Here is a 17,189-nt window from a genome sequence, read left to right as displayed (position 1 = left end):
CCTTCTTGATCACCTGCTGCACCTGCAGGCTGGGTTTTTGCGACTCATGCACAAGGACCCCCAGGTCCCTCTGCACCGTAGCATGCTGCAGCTTTTCACCTTTTAAATAATAATCCCTCCTACTATTATTTCTACCAAAGTGGATAACCTCACACTTGCTAACATTATACTCCATCTGCCAGGTCCTTGCCCACTCGCTGAGCCTATCCAGATCTCTCTACAGACTTTCCAAACCCTCCACGCAATTTGCTTTTCCACTCACCTTCGTGTCATCAGCAAATTTTGTCACCCTACACTCAGCCCCCTCCTCCAGATCATCTATATAAATGGTAAATAGTTGAGGCTCCAGCACCGATCCCTGCGGCACTCCACTAGTCACCAACCGCCAACCAGAATAGCACCCATTGATACCTTTAAAGAATTCAGTGAGGTTGTTCAAGCAAGATTTTCTGTTTTGAAATCCATGTTGACTTCTCATTATTACATTTTTGGCTTCTACATTTTTTTCTGTTTTCTCCTTTAGTAAGGATTGTATTATTTTTCATACAAATGTTAAGGCAATTGGTCATTGGACATGCCCTGCTCCCTTTTTAAATATATTAGCTATCTGCTAGTCCTATGGCACAAACTCTTTTTCAAATGAATTATTGAATATGTGCAATTGTGCCTCTGCTATCTTGTAGATTTTTAAAAAAAATGCATGGATGTAATCTATCTGCTCTTGGGTCTTATATCATTTAATATTTTTCCTTTTTTATTATGATTAGATTATACCATTTCTAAACTCATTCTCGAATACCATGTCCAGCTGATCTATCTGCCTGGTAAATACTGAATGGAAGTAATGATTTAATTTTTCTTCCATTTCCCACTGCTCTCTGTGATTTTATCTTGCCCGTACCCTCTCATTTTTTTATTTATGTGCCTGTAGAAAATGTTACTATTTCATGATCATTGCTGAAAAGCGAGACATGTTGCTGAACCTTTCCATCTTGCACTCATCAGGACAAACGTGAGAATGCCAAAATGCAAACAATTGCAACAATTTATACTTCAAGGGAAAAAGGCGCTGATTGGTTAGTAAGTTGACACTGATTGGCTGAGACAACATAATATAAATCAGCACCCTTTACTATTGTAATATAAATTGTGATCAGGAACATGATGGTTATGCTCCACTTGTCTGGATGAGTGCAGCTCCAACAGCACTCAAAATGTTTGACAGCATCTAGGTCAAAGCAACATGCTGGATTAGCTTCCACTTCATAAACATTTATTCCCTCCATCATTGACATACAGAGGCAACCATGTGTACCATCTATAAGATGCACTGCAGAGTGTGACCAAGCCTTCTTAAACAGCACCTTCCAGACCTACAGCCTCTACCATTTAGAAGAGCAAGGACAGTAGATACATAGGAACACCACCACGGAGAGGTTCCCCTCCAAGCCACTCACCATCCTGGCATGTAAATATGTATAACTGCCATTGGGTCCAAATCTTGGAACTCTCTTCCTTACAGTACTGTGGGTGTACCTACACAATAAGAACTGCAATGGTTCAAGAATAAAGCTCACCACCACTTTATCAAAGGCAATTAGGAATGGGCAAATGCTTGTCTAGCCAGTGATGCTGATATCTCAACAATGAATTTTTTGTAGAAGAAATTTGGAATTCTTGCATTTGTCCTGATGAGTACAAGACAAAAAGCTTCGCCAACAAGTCCCTCTCTTTTCTGCTATATATAAGTTCTGTATTACCATTCAACTATTTAATGTTCTTTGTTAATTGAATTTCATAGTTCTTCTTTGCCTTTCTAATTTTCTTCACTGTTAATCTCTTCACATTCTTTCGTGTATACCCTCCCCTGCTGTCCATGCACTCAGAGCATGCACTTTTCCTTAATCTCAATTTTTCCCTTATGTTTTTACACATCTATGGTGCCTCATAGTTTGTTCCAATATTATAGCAGAATATATTTTTCCAGGACTCTGTTGAACACCATTTCAAATGTCTCCCTACATCATTGTTAGCCATATTTTGTCACCCATTTTATTTTCCTTCGTTCTATTCTCAGCCACTCAAAATCAGCTTTTCTCCAACCCAATATCCTGATCTTCATCATTTATATCACCATATATATATCCTTCTCAATTATTATCTTAAATTATATAGGGTGTGCTTTTCCAGCTCTGTTTGCAATGGACACAAATCCTGTTATGGCTGCTAACACTTGCGGGATTTGTGCTAGCAAGATTTCACAATGAGATGCTCCCACCGCCCCCCGCTGGCGATGTGCTCAGACTTACACGCAGTGAGGGTGTGAACCCGACTACCATCAATTTAAATAGATTTAAATATGCCTAAATGGCAAAACGCTTTACTTTCCAGGCTCACTGTACACTCCCCCACTGGTATCTAAAAATGGAAGCCAATTGTGGTGACCGTGCCAAGGGTACAGAGCTGAGTATAGCCCCTGGGTGATGAGAGCCCCCAATGGGGTTCCCCACCCCTGGCAATGCAACCTGACATTGCCCCCTGCCATTGCCAGGGGTGGGGAACCCTATTGGGGGCTTCCCATTATTCAGAGGGGAGGGGATGGCTAGTGGTGGGCAAAGTGTTTGTGTCTGCATTGCAGTGGTGGGGGTGGGGGGGATAGAAATCTGCATGGAGGAGAAGGGGGGAGCAGGGAGAATACCTGCAAACCTGGGGGGAGAGGGGGGGTGTAGCGCTTGCCTGCTTTGTGGGGAGGGAAGGGGCCTCTGATACTCTGATTCCAGTGATAATGGGGTGAGGGGGTGCTTAGATTTAATTTGAGATTGGGGCTCCATTTTTAAAATCTCTGTGGAGCTGGACTTTCTGGAATCTTTAGGCCCCATCCTTCAGAAATGGTGGCACAAATTACATTACCCTGAAGTGTCAGACGATCTGGAGAGAAAACCTGCCTGTTTCTCTGGGGAGAAACAGATCAGTTTTCAGTCTAAACCTGATAACTTGCCATTTTTTGGGAAATTCTGTCCACAATATAATGGTCACTATTGCTTAGGTGTTCACCTACTACTACTTCTATTTTCTCCTGTTCATACCCTACTATTAGGTTTAATAGTACACCCTTCCTCATCTGGTTTCTTACATACTGCTTTAGGAAAGAGACCAATACAGGAAGTCTATTTTCTTATCCCCTTTTCCTACCACTTCTGGTTAAATAATTTAAGGTTTGTTGAAATTCCCATGATTATTATTCAATTTTAAAAATTAGTTTCCCTTAACTGTTTGCATATTTCTCCCTCAACCTCACTTCCAGTATTGAGGCTATCCCTTTAAGTGTGACTGGTCCTTTAATTTTTTTATATTCGCACAGAGTCTATTTCTGTCTTACTGATAGCTGCGTCATTTTGTTCTGCTGTCATTCCATTATCTCTATTAAGTACTATGTAGCTACTCTCTATCTTTTCTAAATATGTTATACTCTGCAATGTTTAATTCCCAAATCTGATTTTTTTTTTGCAGCCGTGTCTCAGTAATCCTTACTAATATGTGGTCATTTAATGTCCCCATTACTTGTTTCATTACTGACAATGTGCATTGCTGTACAGACAGTTTAACTCATTTTTAATAAGTCCCTCTCATTTTATTTTTAACCTTTTTTTACACTTTTGGTTTCTGAATTCTTATTTATCCCTTGGCTATTTATATTTTTCCTTAGTTGAGTTTATCCTATGCACTCCTTTTGTGTTACATTTATAATTGGGTTTGTTTTATTTCTCACATGCTCTTCTCCTTACAGAATTAAAATACTGCAAATGCTGGCCTTCTGGTGAAAGGTCAATTGCATGAAACATTAACTCTGTTTCTCATTCCATGGATGTTGCCTGGCCTGCTGAGTGGTTCCAGCGTTTTGTTTTTATTTCAGATTCTCCCTTTATTTATTAGTTTAAAATCTTTGCCAAGTTCCTGTTCTTCTTCACTAGGTGTCTGGTCCCATTTCTACTTAAATGGAGTCCATCCCATCAAACAATTCCTTCCAGTCCCAACACTGATGTCAGTGTCCCATGAAACGAACACCCTCCTTCCCACATCAGTCCTTCAGCCATGTATTGATTCCCCCAATCTGCCTGCTCCTTTGTCAATTTGCATGTGGCTCAGGTGATAATCCAGAGATTATTAACCAGGAGCTCGTAGTTTTTAAATTTACTCCCAATGCGTGATACTCCCTCAGCAGGACCTCCTCAATGTTCTATCTATGTCATATGTCCTCGATAACTGGATTTTTCTCCTCTCTTTTAATATGAAAATCATGTACTGTGTGAATCAAACTGTTCTTTTTGCTTATTTAAAATACTAGCTCTTGCCAATGCAGTAAGGCTACCAACAGCACTTCTATGGATGTGCAGAAATCCATCCCAAGTATGTGCTAGTGAGAAAATGGCTGCAATTTTCCTAAGAAATGACTAGTGACATGGTGGTGAGAAAACCAAAGCAACCTGTGGCTGTCTGGTGTGGTCCGGACTGCAGTTGTCCCGCACTTATTTTTTTGGGAGAGCCACGTGCCTGCCCTGGGAGGGATGGGACCTAAACATACCAGTGAGCCCAGCTGCAAAGCAATCAGGCGCTGTTTTGGAAAGGCACCCTGATCTCACAATGGATGGAAGGCCCCCTCCTTCTCCCTATGGACATCAGGACCCCCTCCCTCATCATCAGCAAGTGGTTACTCCCAGTGTGCCAGGTGGGTACTGCCCAGTCATGTCCCCAACACCCTTGGCTTCAATGGCCTCCGAGTGCCCTGGCAGAGCCATCATGCCTAGTCTCTGCTATTGGAGATCAGTAGTAATTTTTGTTGGTTTCACACTGGACCCAAGCATCAGAAGGTCCAGGAGCTGGGAAATCCAGCTTCAAATGGGCAACGTATATTAAATACTACTTTAAATATGTTAATTGGCCATGTCCCCTTTTCTGCGTGTTCTGATTTGCGTCAGTGAAAAGAGACCAGACAATTGCAAACTAATTGGTACTGGACACACAACCGGTTTTTAGGCCTGTACACAATTTTCCAGGATTGGCGCGATCTACATCAAGTAGGGCGATGCTAGAAAATCGCTCCGAGTGTGTGGAATTGTAAACTTCTCAAGTCACAATATCTTGTGATGACTGTGCATGCACACTGTCCCTATAAAGATGGTGGCTCCACATATAATTGCATATGTGTGCCGTTGGCAGCAATCCCTGCCTATTTAAAAATGGGCTTTGCTGAACCAGAAAATGGCTGCTACAGACCAGATGGCTCACAAAATGGGCCACGTTTTCTGGAAATTTCAACAGTAGTCACAAGGACAAAAGGATGCCATTCTCATCCTTATGTAAGAACCCATTATAATCCACAAAACCAGAGGACTATAACAAAGAAATAGACATCGAAAATCATTATACCTGCAACGGCACTAACAATTACTATCTCACACCTAGGACTGTCGAGGTCTGTTTCACAAAGGAACTATTGAAACTAAATGGATATCATTTGCATCCTTATATGCTTACTCCTCCAACATGATCCATGGGTCCACTAAGACCATATGTACCCGAAAGAGGATCATCAATATTGATAATGATTCTTTCAGAGGCTAATTACTGGGACATTACAAGCCATAAAACAAAAGACAGGTCTGGACCCAGAAAAATATCTCTTCATCAAATCACTGTGGTGGATGGAGGTTCTACGACTCATGTGAAGGAGGTCATACAACTCAAGGCCCAAAAAGGGTCATTTCGATCAAAATGTTGGCTCTATTCTCTCCCCACAGATGCTGTCAGACCTGCTGAGATTTTCCAGCATTTTCAGTTTTTGTTTCAGATTCCAGCATCCACAGTACTTTGCTTTTAGCAACACTCCAGGTTGACCAAGAAACCTGCACCTAGTTTCAGTCCTTCAAAGCCTGGTTTATTTGGAAGCCTCTGAACATTGCCTGCTAGACGGACCATGTCTATGCACAGAAAATTAATTTTGCTGTGTTGTCATCCACTTTAAAGGATTTTGCCTTGCTGTCTTCTGCCAAGAACTCATTGGAACTTGAATTCTCTATGAACAAAACCTCCACTCTCTCCACATTGCTTACTCTGGACTTCGACTTTCTAGAATCTGGAATCACATGAACTAATATCTATTTGTATGGCTCTTTTACTGTGAAGCTATTCATAGTTTTATAACTTCTTTTTTCTATTCCCCTTTCTGTATATTTATGTATGTGCTAAGTTGAAAACATTACCCCAGGATTGAATGTGTGGATAAACTAGTCATTGATATAATCATAAAGAGAGTTAGCTGTAGGTCACTTTAGAAATTGGACTTCACAAACTGAGCCTATTTTTAAACAATTAAAAACATCTTCACTTACCGAAAGTTAAGAGAGGATAAAATAGTTCAATCTCCCTCTTTCCTTTTTTTGAAATGATGTGAAAATGCTGGCGTTGAACTGGGATGGGCACAATAAGAAGTCTCATAACACCCAGTTTAAAGTCCAACAGGTTTATTTGGTAGCATGAGCATTTGGAGTGCTGCTCCTTCATCAGGTGAATTGTACCTGATGAAGGAGCAGCGCTCTAAAAGCTCATGCTACCAAATAAACTTTTTTTTAAACGCAGATCAAGGTGTCCTTTAAAAATGGTGCCCTGAACTCGATGGAGCTGGCCTTGCCGGCTCTATCAGGCCTCGCCCTGCCACTGTGACAGTGTAAACCATGCCATCAGATTCTCTGTGCATTGAATGCCAGAGAATCTGGAGAGAAAACTCAACTGTGAAGCTGGCTTTCATTCTGAAACAGACACTCTTACAAGTTTTGGGACAATTCCACCCAAAATCTTTGTTTGCGTTTACCAGGCTATTGGAGTAATGGAGCGGAAGGATAGAAACTCCAAATGTCGGCAAATCCCTGGACCATGTTCACCAATCCAAAAGTGACTTCCCCACTGTATATTGTTTTCTTTCATTAAAATAACTTGGCACTCCTACCAAGGCCCAGAACTTTCCAAAGGACTTTCTGGCCTTTTCAGCAAGTATGCCAGCACAGCTGAACTGCTAGCCAGCAAAAGCCATGTAAACTGTGTGAGCTTTGCATGATAGGCCAAGAGATTGGTGGGACTGCTGTTTCCTTATATGCTGACAATCCTTTCCTCCATTTATTTATCAAATTGAATTTTAAAGGGAACTATTTAATCTGCGTCTCCCATCTTATCAAATGGTGTGTTCCAAATCCTAACCACTCATTGGAAAGAAAGGTTTTTCCATGTGACATTCATGGTTCCTTTCCTCATCACCTTATATCCATGTCCTCTGGGTGTCAACCCTTTGGCTACAGGAAACATATACATTTACTTTATCCAAACTGTTAATGATTTCAAACACTTCAATCAAACATCTCCAACCTTCTTTGCTCTAAGAAAAACAAATCCAGTTTCCCCGGTCTATCCATGTAACTTGATTCCTTGTTCTCCAGAACTATTCCTGTAAATCTCTTCTGTACTTTCCCAAAGCCTTCACGGTCTGCCTTAAAGTGTGAGACCCAGAATTGGATACAATACTGTAGCTGGGACCAAACTAGTGTTCATATAGCTTAACTAGGAAATGATGTGGAGTGGGGTAGGCGCAGTAAGGAGTTTCACAACACCAGGTTAAAGTCCAACAGGTTTATTTGGTAGCGTGAACTTTCAGAGCAGTGCCCCTTCATCAGGTGAGTGGAGAATTGGGTTCACAAATTTATGAATTCTCCACTCATCTGATGAACAGACAGCACAGTATTTTCAGCTCTGGAGAGATTACGTTTCCAGATTTTCCCCATACCCCGCCAGTGACATCACGAGGTTCATGCCCATAAAGGGCAAGAATCTTGTTTTAATAGATTTAAATACACTTTCATATTATGATCCAGTCCCATTGCCACATAACCCCTCCTGACTGAAAATTCAAATCTCACTGAAGTTACATCAACCTGGCAGTGCCGACCTGGAACTTGCAGACACGGAGGGGAGTGGGCAGTGATGGGGAGGAAAACATTGGTGATATTTCCATGGTGAGGGGGTGGGTGAGGTGGCGGGTGGGGGGGGGGTTAGTTGGTGGTGAAGAGCACCCCCAAAGGGTGTGCTGGGGGTTCAGGGGGAGCCCTCATTTCCTCTGTGGAGCAGTGGGGGATGTTAATTTTAGACACGGGTTCTCTGTGGAGCCGGCTTTGTTTCCTGAAGGAAAAACCATACCCACTCATTTGTTTCACTCTAAGAGGCTCAAGATTTGGAGTAAAAAGTGGTTGGTGCATCAGGATAGCTATACGTTGATTCACAGTCTGAGCCTGTTACTTTGAGAAAACCTCTGCCCATGATCACTGTTATAATGGAGGGAAATTCAAACAGGTAAATGAGGAATAAAATGAGAAAATGCTGGAAAAATTCTTTAGGGTAAGCAGCATCCGGAGAGAGAGAAATAGTTAATGGTAGGAATTTAACGATCTTGGCAGTGGGCTAACTACCAACTGGAGAGCTGGTGGCAACTCAGACTCAGTTATTCCCTCAGCACCCCTCCCCTCCACAACCTCCAGCCCCACTCCATGACCCAAATTAATACCACTCAGGGACTTAATTGATCGGCAATGGGGTCCTTGGCAACTTCAGGGGAATTTATTTCCCACCTCCAAGAGTTGTCAACCAATCAAATCAAGGAAGCTGATCATCACTGGAGACCAGGAGGAAAGGGAAATGAGGCGGGATTGCTGGGGTCATCCAATTAGGCCCTGGTAAGGGTGCAATTTTTCAGTTCAAAGGTAGGTGGTGGTCTTCATGTCATGACACGGGCTGCCAAAGTAGGGGGACTGCCCACACTCACGCACCACCCCCCACCCCCCACCAGGCCTTAAATATACCTGCTGGGGTATGCCCATGTTTTGGCTTCTGGCTGAAAGGTTATCCTCGACCGTTCCCATCTGGAATGATCTGGGGAAATCAGGAGGGTGATGTGGTCTTCATTCTAGATCTTTCCACCTTATTATATGCTCCACTCCCACACCCATTTTCATGCCTTATTGCCTCCCAGTCTGTCTCTAGAAGTGGGGGGAGCATTCAATTCTACCAACTTTTCAGGACCTTTCTCCATAACTGAAGAATGAAAGAAAATCAATGTGAAACATTAGCTCTGTGCCTCTCTCCACAGGTGCAACCTGACCTGCTAATTTTTCTCTTTTTATTTCAGATTTCCAAAATCCACAGTATTTTTGCTTTTGTATTGGTGGCCTGGGGTTTAAGGATTGTGGTAAAGTTTCTCGTTATTCCAACTGACTCTCACAGCTGAGAATTATTTTTGTTTTTCATGCGTCATCATTCTCATCCTTATCCCTCACTACCTCAGTATTGTCCTCCAATAAATGGAATGAACATCAAACAAGTCCTACAACTGTTGGGCAATCTGCCACATCCAATAATCCACCAAGATGAAGAAGATGGGAGTTTACCTCTTGGCATCTGAGTTGTTAATCCATTGCTACAACTACTAAGCTATCACACTCCACTGCATGGGGCAGTACCTGTTGTAACTCATGTGTTCTATATCTGCTGTGTTCCAAAGCAATCCTCTCCTTGTTTCTCCGTGCTGATCTACAGTAGACCTTCCATTGACTGGTATATTCTTGTTCTCAGTTAGAAACTCCCCTGCACTCCATTCATTTCTGGGGCAATACTTGCAAATCTTCCCCTTTCATAGAACTAATCAAGGTTGTGTATTCAGGGTAGCAATGGATGATCCACCAAAGTTATGCTGGAGAATACCTGTGGAAATCCAATGCTCATGAAAGAAACCTGATTGGCATAAACTTATGATACTCGCACCCAATTGAGGCAATTGACTCGAGAAAGCCAGCAGAGAAATAGCACTGAACTCACTGCGGGACAGGACTGGAGCAGGAAATTAATTTGTTCCACGTTATTTCCCGTAATGCTCAATTTCTGAGTATAGTTTCCCCTCAAGTTTCGTTCAAGCAAAATAGTCACTTTTCAATTTATCTATGTAGTGGCAGAATGTCACAAAAGCTCCCATTAATACCCCGAGTAGGCAAAAATCAGCTTATTTTCTGACATTTGAAGAAAACAATATTAAGTAAAAATAGATAAGATACATCCCTACCTTATATGCCTCTAGGTATGATGAATTTAATTGTCACTGTGAATCATTAAGTTAGACTCAAAAAAGTGAAAATGGAAACAGGTTTTGCTGTTTCAACAGGGGATTCAGTAATCCTTACTGAACACATCACACCAAACTGACTCATTTGTGCCTGTGACAGGACTGTACGAAGCTGAATGGAATAAACTGAGCCTGTTACCTTAACACTGGTGTGGCTGGTTTGGGTCTCAGCTTCAGTGCAGTTGCTGTTTTCCTTCTTCTCTCGACGTGAAGAGGTACGTGTTGCCCGACTCTGGTACGCCAGCACAGAGGGCAGTGACTCCGCAGCATCTGTCTTGATGAAGAAGCCATGGACTGTTGCTGCACCTTGGGAGATGGTGGTGGTCTGATGTGGGGAATTTGATTCATCAGAATCTCTGCAGTAAATCACTCCACTTTGAGAGACATGGATACTAGGAGCACAGCCCATCACTCTCTGCTTAACTCCAGCAGTTGGCTGGGCTTTGTTTTTTCTCTCCCTCTCTCTCTTTGCCACACTTTCTCCCAGTCAATCTCCCACACTCTCCTCCTCTCTCGATTGCACCTTTTATCCCCCTACTCTTTCTCTTTTGTCTTTTTCCTGTCTTCCCTCTAAAATTAATTATCCTTTTTCTCCACCTCTCGCTTTCCTTGCTGTCTCTGTCACTTTTCTCTCCTTGCTCCTCTTGAGCCCTCAATTAACATCCTTTGTCTACATTGTTAATATTCTGTGAGCCCAAAGGCTTTCTCATGCTCCTTTTTATCGATCACTGACAAGGTTTCATACAAGACTGTGCAACGATACCATCCAGAAAATTAATTTGTTGCCACTGTTCAGAATGAGTGAACCTCTGAATCACTTGGATCTTCTGTTTTACTCCTCAGCAAAGACGATAGTGGTATTAATCCACAAGAGGGAGAAAACGTCTCTTGAAAACGTCTATGATTCATGTGAATAATCATCTGCTCTCTTTACTTCACCACAACGCTCCTGTTAGAGGCTGCGATTGTAATTTACTATTGGTGACGTCAAGATAGTCCTTGACCTTTGACCTGGTCTCAGAGGCCATTCTGACTTCCCGTTAGCAACATCTAGGTACTTTACCTCAGTTACCTGACAATATCATAGCAGCCTTGGTGCAGATAGATGCCTCTTTCAGTTTCTTCATGGCATGTTATCGCAGCCGTGATCCCTGCTGTTACTCAGACTCCAGAGGCTAATTGGCCTCTCACATAAATCCAACTGACAGAATAATGACAGCTGGGTAGCTTGTAAAGATTAGGCAGAATACTAATTCTTTCACTTATGTTAAAGGCATCTATTAGACTAAAATAGTGCTCTGTGGCAAATACATAATTATATTAAAAGATCAAATTTCCTATTTATTTAAATGTGCATAAAATTGAGAAAAGCTGACTTGAGTAAGCTCTCACAATTATATCCAACATGCTAAATGAATAATGCAATGAACTGCAATGCCATTTCAGGATGCAGTCCGTTTAAAAATGAATGATGTTAAAGCCTTCCAAAAACCTTTATGTATACACACTGGTCATTTTGTTATCCAGGCAAGGAGCTGCCACAAAGCACCGGAAGAGGAGGGGCAGTTCCAGTCCAGGGATGCAATATTTAAAGGGAAACTGTCTGACATTACTATCAGTCCCTAATAGTGCCAGGAATATTCCTTTAATACAGGTACTATTTCATATAAAAGACATTGTGTTCTCACATGGCATTGATTGCAGCAAAATATTCTCGTAATCTTAAATAGAGCATGATGATTTTTCCACTGTTTTAAAAATTCTAAGTCAGGGAACAAACAAATCAAGTGATTGAGGGCATGCCTGTAAATAGGCTGGGAATTTCTGGTCCCACCACTGATGGGCATTGTTGTGGTTGGGACAAGGAAATTTTGGAAAGTTGTTGCGGCTCCCGCCCATGACAATGCCTGCTGGTGTCGGGGCCAGAACATCCAGTCCATAATGTCTTCAATACATTTGATACCTGCCCATTGCTCAAGCCTCCCCTCAGTATATTCTTGGGTGAATCTGATGGGGAGTTCAGGCATTGTCAGGAAAATCTCCTGTAACATGGAAAGTTGGAGATAAGTGCCTGGGGTTAGAACTCCCATTTGACCCCAATATTGGGATCGCCACCCAAAATGCAAAATCCAACCTCTAGAGTGCAACCTGAACTTCCCTACTGAAATGTCAAGTTGCTACCAACTAAACCATGGCTGACATCAGTCATAATTCCTGGACTTCTAAGGCAGTTTATTGGGCAAAAATGTCCCTTTAAGATCCGGCACTATGGTAGTAAGTTTTTGTGTGAAGAGTTCAGGAGGTCCTATTATTTAATCTTATCCTATTTGGTTTTTTCTTCTTCTTTCTGTGATGGAATTTGTGGACAAAGCTTTTAATTTTTAAGACAAAACTTAATTGAAAAGGGAAAGGGAAACTAAGAAAGAAAACTGAGCCTTCTAATTGCAAGGAAACTAGCCCTGAAACTGAGAACTGGAAACCAAGACATCTGGTTGAAATTATATAAAAAAAGGCAGCCATCCAAGTTCATTAGGAGCTGATGAGTCTAATGGTGTAGTACAAGTAGGCTGACAAAAAGAGTCCAGACCCAGAAGCCAATAATAAGTAAATAAACAGCCCCTACAGTTCTTTTTGTCACTAGAAGGTAATATTGGTGGATCTATGCCATTCAGACCAAATTGAGGAGGTTTGACAGATGTATGCCATTTTTGGTGAAAGCAGCACCTTTGAAAATTGGGTTGGTTATGTTGCTGTTAGCTGGAGATTATATTACATTTTAAAAGAAAATTCTTTATTAGGAAGTCAGTTTGTGATTGAATTTGATGACCTAAATGCTGAGTAGATGCTGAGTCTATTCATAAGATCTGTCTTAGTTATACCTGCCATTTAATGAGTAATTTATAGTTTATAACTACCATCATTTGCCTGTTTAATTCATGTTAACTTTGGTGATTAAGGCAGCATTTAATGTTTGCTTTGTTCACTCTTATATAGTAAAACATTTCAATTTTAATGCATGGAATTTTGTGGCTTTTAACAAATAACTAGGTTTTCAGATTTATTTTACTGAAAGAAAGTATTGGTCTGGACTAAGATTATAACAAAAAGAATCTCCTCTGAGATATTAACGTAGTTACTTTAAATCTAATGATCACTGTTTCTTAAATACACTCACCCTGAAACATGATCCACTTCAACACATTCCAGAAATTCCTTTCCCTCTTTGCCCTTTACATTAAGAACATAAGAAATAGGAGCAGGAGTAGGCCATCTAGCCCTGTGAGCCTGCCCTGCCATTCAATAAGATCATGGCTGATCTGAAGTGGATCAGTTCCACTTTTCTGCTTTCTCTCCATAACCCTTAACTCCCTTGTCTATCAGAAATCTATCTATCTGTGACTTAAATATATTCAACGAGATAGCGTCCAACACTTCAATGGACAGAGAATTCCAGAGATTCACCACCCTTTGATTGAAGAAGTTCCTCCTCAACTCCATTCTAAACTGCAGCCCCCCCCCCTTACTTTGAGGCTGTGGCCTCCAGTTCTGTTTTCCTTTATAAGTGGAAAGAATCTCTCTAGCTCTACCCTATCTAGCCCCTTCATTATCTTGTAAGTCTCTATAAGATTCTATAAGTGGTTCCTATTTTCAAGAAAGGGAACAGGGATAGCCTGGGAAATTACCGACCGGTGAGTCTAACCTCAGTGGTTGGTGAGTTGATGGAGAGGATTCTGAGGGACAGGATTTAAGAGCATTTAGAGAAGTTTAGTATGATCAGAAATAGTCAGCACGGCTTTGTCAAGGGCAGATCATGCCTTATGAGCCTAGTTGAGTTCTTTGAAAATGTGACTGAACGCATTGACGAAGGAAGAGCAGTGGATGTGGTTTACATGGACTTCAGCCAGGTGTTTGATAAGGTCCCCCATGCAAGACTTCTTGAGAAGGTGAGAGGGCATGGGATCCAAGGGGCTTTGGCCTTGTGGATCCAGAACTGGCTTGCCTGCAGAAGGCAGAGAGTGGTTGTGGATGGGTCTTTTTCTGCATGGAGGTTGGTCACCAGTGGTGTGCCCCAGGGATCTGTCCTAGGACCCTTGCTGTTTGTCATTTTCATAACTGACCTGCATGAGGAAGTGGAGGGATGGGTTAGTAAGTTCGCCGACGATATGAAGGTTGGTGGTGTTGTGGATAGTCTGGAGGGATGTCAGAAGTTGCAGTGTGACATAGATAGGATGCAAGACTGGGCGGAGAAGTGGCAGATGGACTTCAACGCGGATAAATGTGTAGTAGCCCATTTTGGCAGGACCATTGGGATGAAGGAGTACAATATCAAGGGTAGGAGTCTTAGCAGTGTTGAGGAGCGGAAGGACCTTGAGATTCGGGTCCATAGGACTCTTAAATCGGCCTCGCAGGTGGAGGATGTGGTCAAGAAGGCGTATGGTGTACTGGCCTTCATTAATCGAGGGATTGAATTTAGGAGTTGGGAGGTAATGCTGCAACTTTATAAGACCCTTGTCAGACCCCACTTGGAGTACTATGCGCAGTTCTGGTCACCTCACTACAGGAAGGATGTGGAAGCTATTGAGAGGGTGCAGAGGAGATTTACAAGGATATTGCCTGGATTGGGAGGCATGCCTTATGAAGATAGGTTGAGGGAGCTAGGTCTCTTCTCCCTGGAGAGACGAAGGTTGAGAGGCGACCTGATAGAGGTTTATAAAATGTTGAGAGGCGGGTCTCCTCTCAACTTGCTGGGGTCTTTTAAAAAACTTCTGGATGAGTACATGGGATTTAATGGGATTGGGAGTTACAGATAGTTCTATGGCCTGGTAGGTATGGATATCATCGGCGCAACTTGTGGGCCGAAGGGCCTGTTTGGGCTGTAGTGTTCTATGTTCTATAAGATCCCCCCTTAACCTTCTAAACTCTAACGAGTACAGGCCCAGTCTATTTAATCTCTCCTCATAAGCCAACCCCCTCATCTCTGGTATCAGCCTGGTGAACCTTCTCTGTACTCCCTCCAAGGCCAATATATCCTTTCGCAAATAAGGGGACCAAAACTGCACACAGTACTCCAGTTCCGGCCTCACCAGCGTCTTGTACAGTTGCAGCAAGACCTCCCTGTTTTTATATTCTATCCCCCTCGCGATAAAGGCCAACATTCCATTTGCCTTCTTGATCACCTGCTGCACCTGCAGACTGAGTTTTTGCGATTCTTGCACAGGCCTCCAGGTCCCTCTGCACAGTAGCATGCTGCAGCTTTTCACCCTTTAAATTATATTCCCTCCTACTATTATTTCTACCAAAGTGTTATTGTTATTTTCCCACTCCATATTGGGATAATGATGTATCCCATTATCATTCTTCAATATTTCTTATATCTTTCTGAAATCTGTTTCCAGATCTGCTCCTCTATCTCCCTCTCACTAATTGGTGATTGAAAGGAAACATCTAGCAGTGGAGAGTCTGCAGAAGGATCTAGATAGGCTGGGCGAATGGGCCAGGAAATGGCAAATGGAATTTAATGTTGGCAAGTGTGAGGTGGTCCACTTTGGTAGGAAGAATGGTAGGAAGGACTATTACTTACGTGGCGAAAAACTGCAGCAGGCGACAGTGCAGAGGGACCTCGGGGTCCTTGTGCATGAGTCGCAAAAACCCAGCTTGCAGGTGCAGCAGGTGGTCAGGAAGGCGAATGGGATGCTGGCCTTCATAGCGAGGGGGATTGAATATAAAAGTAGGGAGGTCTTGCTGCAGCTGTATAGGGCATTGGTGAGGCCGCAGCTGGAGTACTGTGTGCAGTTTTGGGCGCCGCACCTGCGCAAGGATATTTTGGCCCTGGAGGGAGTGCAGAGGAGGTTTACTAGGCTGATACCGGAGTTGAGGGGATTGAGCTCTGAGGAGAGGCTGAATAAACTAGGCTTGTACTCGTTAGAGTTTAGAAGAATGAGGGGAGATCTCATTGAGACGTATAAGATGATGAATGGGATGGATAGGATAGAGGTGGAGAGACTCTTCCCGCTCAAAAAAGACAGTAGGACTAGGGGGCACAGCCTCAAGATAAAGGGGAGGCGGTTTAGAACGGAGTTGAGGAGGAACTTCTTCACTCAAAGGGTGGTGAATCTCTGGAATTCTCTGCCCGTTGAAGTGGTGGAGGCTGCCTCGCTAAATATTTTTAAGAAGCGGGTTGATGGGTTCTTGATAAGAGAGGGGATTAAGGGTTATGGGGAGAGGGCGGGAAAGTGGAACTGAGCCACAACAGATCAGCCATGATCTTATTGAATGGCGGGGCAGGCTCGAAGGGCTAGATGGCCTACTCCTGCTCCTATTTCTTATGTTCTTATGTTCTTATGTAACAACTCCTCCATACTCCTTCCATCAAGCCAAATAGATTTCAAGCACTTCATCCCTTTCCAGGGCTGTGATACTATATTCACCAGACTGCCATCCCTTCCTTGCCTATTCCTCTCCTAAATGGCTAGTAGCCAGAAACATTGGGTCCCTCTTATTTGATCCAGGTCTCCGTTTTGTCACTATATCATTGTTGTGTAATCCTACAATTTATGCTTGCAGCTCTTCAACCATATTTGCCATCTCCATGTATTTCCTCACTCTAAATCTATTCTAGCTTTCATCACTTCTCCGCCTTGTTTTACCCTCCTATTTCTGAACTACTCATCATTCCAATGTTTTCTCTCACTCCAAGTTCTATGTGCACCATGATTCCCATCTTTAATATTTCATCCTGTTGCCCAATCTTTTTTCAACAAATGTAAATGCTTCCGCACATTCATTCCACCAACAATCCAGTTTTGTACACAGTAGTGCAGTCCAGTTATCTCTTAAAAAGGCTAAACTTTTAATGCATAAAGTTAATGCATAAAATATATTAATAACCTTGTAATTGCTACAAATTTATTCTCTACTCGTAAGTGGCCATTTATCTTTGAATAGCTCCAACCTCAATTTTCACCCACAAAAGGCA

General features: G+C 42.4%; 1 protein-coding gene across 1 annotated transcript in view; it reads right to left on the bottom strand.

Annotated features, from left to right (window-relative positions):
- The window catches only part of pde8b (phosphodiesterase 8B), a 315,649-nt gene extending 305,027 nt beyond the window's left edge, over positions 1-10,622 (bottom strand). Inside the window, exon 1 of the mRNA XM_080189730.1 lies at positions 10,353-10,622. Within this exon, the coding sequence (XP_080045856.1) occupies positions 10,353-10,622 (270 nt within the window). The remainder of the gene's footprint in view (positions 1-10,352) is intronic.
- Positions 10,623-17,189: the final 6,567 nt, after the last annotated feature.

The sequence above is a fragment of the Carcharhinus amblyrhynchos genome, chromosome 5 (genome assembly GCF_965287045.1).
Source record: "Carcharhinus amblyrhynchos chromosome 5, sCarAmb.v2.hapA, whole genome shotgun sequence".
Classification (NCBI taxonomy): domain Eukaryota; kingdom Metazoa; phylum Chordata; class Chondrichthyes; order Carcharhiniformes; family Carcharhinidae; genus Carcharhinus; species Carcharhinus amblyrhynchos.
Note: the sequence above shows the minus strand (reverse complement) of the source record. Positions and strands in the feature narration are given on the sequence as shown.